General features: G+C 35.9%; 1 protein-coding gene across 1 annotated transcript; it reads right to left on the reverse strand.

The window, feature by feature from the left end:
* Positions 1-1,489: 1,489 nt before the first annotated feature.
* On the reverse strand, positions 1,490-2,209 carry LOC141405745 (general odorant-binding protein 56h-like). Its single transcript, XM_073990415.1, has 2 exons — positions 2,052-2,209; positions 1,490-1,951 (listed from the first exon to the last, which is right to left on the reverse strand). Exons 1-2 carry the CDS (start codon positions 2,109-2,111, stop codon positions 1,592-1,594), a joined length of 420 nt encoding a protein of 139 aa, XP_073846516.1. The 5' UTR covers positions 2,112-2,209; the 3' UTR covers positions 1,490-1,591.
* Positions 2,210-2,644: the final 435 nt, after the last annotated feature.

Raw genomic sequence — 2,644 nt, forward strand, 5'->3', positions numbered from 1 at the left:
TTCATATAAAGAAGTGTAACGTGACAAAATGTTCACGAACATAATACAACAACTGCTAACTTACCATATCAGAAATGATTGAGAAGGGCGAGCATACTACTTCAGGGAGTTACCTACATGGGTTGGAACAAAAGACTGTTCTAAATACCCACACAGGGCCTTCGGGTCAGCAGCTTCACTGGGGCTTCAGGATAGCAGTTGCACTGGGCCTTCGGGACAGAAGTTCCACTGGGCCTCCGGGCCACCCGCTCCGTAGTTAGAAACTAGTAGCACATGGCTGAAATTAGACCATAACACAAGACAAATACCCGAACCCATCGTGTCCCCGAGCATCAATAGCCGAAAGCCGAACCCATCCTATCCCCGAGCATCAACAGCCGAACGCCGAATTTTTATTGCATTTAAAGACAAGTAGATTGTAAACTAGTAGTTAATCAATAAAGGACCCGATTTAGGCCCCAGGAAAGTCTTCTAATTTCGTAAGGTTTAGTGGGTCGTTATGTAGACCCTGGAAATTACCCCAGCCGACGACAAAACCAACTAACAAATGGCGGCCGATCAGTGAGAATGTTGGTATAACCCTTATATAACGGAAACTCCATATTTAAGGTATGTTGAGGGGTTTCGCTTTTTATTATAGCCCTCATATACTTCCCGATTCTACGTATTTTGACAAAAGGACCACGGAAACGCGACGAAATCGCTTAGTTGTCAATGAGAGCCGTACCTAAAAATTTTTGAGCGACACTTTTGCAGAACATTTCGAAGCTGAAAAACGTCATTTTATGATACTTTTATAGCTGCACTTAAAATAAAGGACGAAAAGGACATTGAAGGAAGCGAGTTAGAAGGTCGAAGAACCCTACGAAAATAATCCGCATTCGATTTGACTGAATACATGTCATTTCAAAAATAAGCTAAATCAACAGTGAACAAAGATATAACATTAATTCCTGATGGCTTACAGGGTCTCTAGCAAAAACTTTATCACGCCATAACGCGGAAGTTCGACTCACGGCGGATCTGTTCCTCGGTGTTCTTAATATACTCACCAAGGCCTTTCTTCCCCAAAAGGAATTTTCCGTGCCCCAGACTTTTCCCTCCATTTTGTTGAACAGTGTTATGAACATAGGTATTTTCGTAACATAATGAAACTAATTTTTATATATTCTTGTCCAGACTTTTTCATGGTGGAAGTTATAAAAGTTCGGCCCGGCCGAACATAAGGCTTTCTTACTTATTTTATTTACCAATAACCTAGTATGGCTTGGAAAAAAAAAACACATAACTACTCCATTTCTGTATTACTCTATTTCTGTTTCAATGCGAACACATCAGTGTACCCGAAATTTCTTTATCTTTGGACACAATGGACCAAAGGCCTCCCAGTGATGCTATATTTACATTATTAGATGTCAGGGCATCCTTAAACCTCGCCTAATCTTGCAGACCTTGTAGGTAAAATATGAACTTTCACAAATAACATAAATTTAGTGATATGAATATTTTATTTAAATTACAATTAAATGTGCATTAAATTCTTAAAACCTAAAAATAACACTCTCTGACCATTACATAAAAATATTTAACATTATTGACCGAAGACAAAATCTTTATTGTCCCGCAGACACATACCAATAATGAAAGCTGTCTCACATTCATCAACGCCAGTTTTGCTTTTGCACAAATCCACTGCTTTGGCCACTTCAGTTTGGCGATCCTTCAAAGCGGGATGTTTCAATGTTGATTCAATAAAAGCCTTTTCATCGAAAACCCCCTTAACAAAAAATCCTTGTTTCTCAAAAATACATTTACCCTGGCATTTAATATCCTTCGTTGCAGTTGATGGATCCATTTTACTTTTTAAAAATGTCTCCATTTCTTCTTCCTTGACAGGAACCTCTACTTCACAGGTTTTAATGGCTTTTTGAACATCTTCATCATAGTCCGCCTACAGGGAAGAGGGAGAGAGAGAGAAGGAAATGCAATAATAATTATTTGAAATAACTTATTTACATTTAATCCTTATTATTTATTTTCCCCATCCATACCTTAACCCAACCAACACAGGCCAATAATAATAAAATATTACAAATTTGTATAAACCGCATTGCAAAAATTTTTGTTATGCCCAAATGTTTGTATTGTCGTTGGTATTTAGTAACTGTGGCATTATTGGTCACATTTTATGGAATTTATTTGATTTGATTTTCGCCCGAACATCCATTGTGCGAAAAATAACTTTTGTAATCCAAAACAATGTAATATTTAATCCAAATAACCATGATAATTACTTTAATTTGAGTTGATTTGCAATTATTATTGTTGTAATTTAATTAGTTTTTTGTTTTAATTGTTTTGATGGCAAATTTTGTAAATTGGCTATGTAAATTAGTTTTTTTTTCATAATGCAACAGCTTTGATTGTGAAAAATTATTGAAATTCTAATGTTATGTGTGAGAAAAATATAAAGGAAATATTTCCCACGAACAAATACGAAAAGAATAGGCGTGACTGTTCTTATACGAATGTGAGCAGTTCTAATACCTTCGGCGAGTGTTAAAGATATATGAGATTGAACAAGTAAACCATAAAATAAATAAAAAATAAATAAAATGGAATAATGAGTTTCTATTCCTGTTCA

This window comes from Musca autumnalis, unplaced genomic scaffold, assembly GCF_047663935.1.
Source record: "Musca autumnalis isolate F117 unplaced genomic scaffold, ASM4766393v1 scaffold_5, whole genome shotgun sequence".
NCBI lineage: Eukaryota > Metazoa > Arthropoda > Insecta > Diptera > Muscidae > Musca > Musca autumnalis.

What these genes read in the sequence shown, in the direction of transcription:
- LOC141405745 (XM_073990415.1), bottom strand. Translation starts at nt 2,111, where the DNA reads ATGCGGTTTATACAAATTTGTAATATTTTATTATTATTGGCCTGTGTT. An exon ending in CCTGTGTTGGTTGGGTTAAG is followed by an intron (nt 1,952 to 2,051) that starts GTATGGATGGGG and finishes TCTTCCCTGTAG; the next exon opens with GCGGACTATGATGAAGATGT.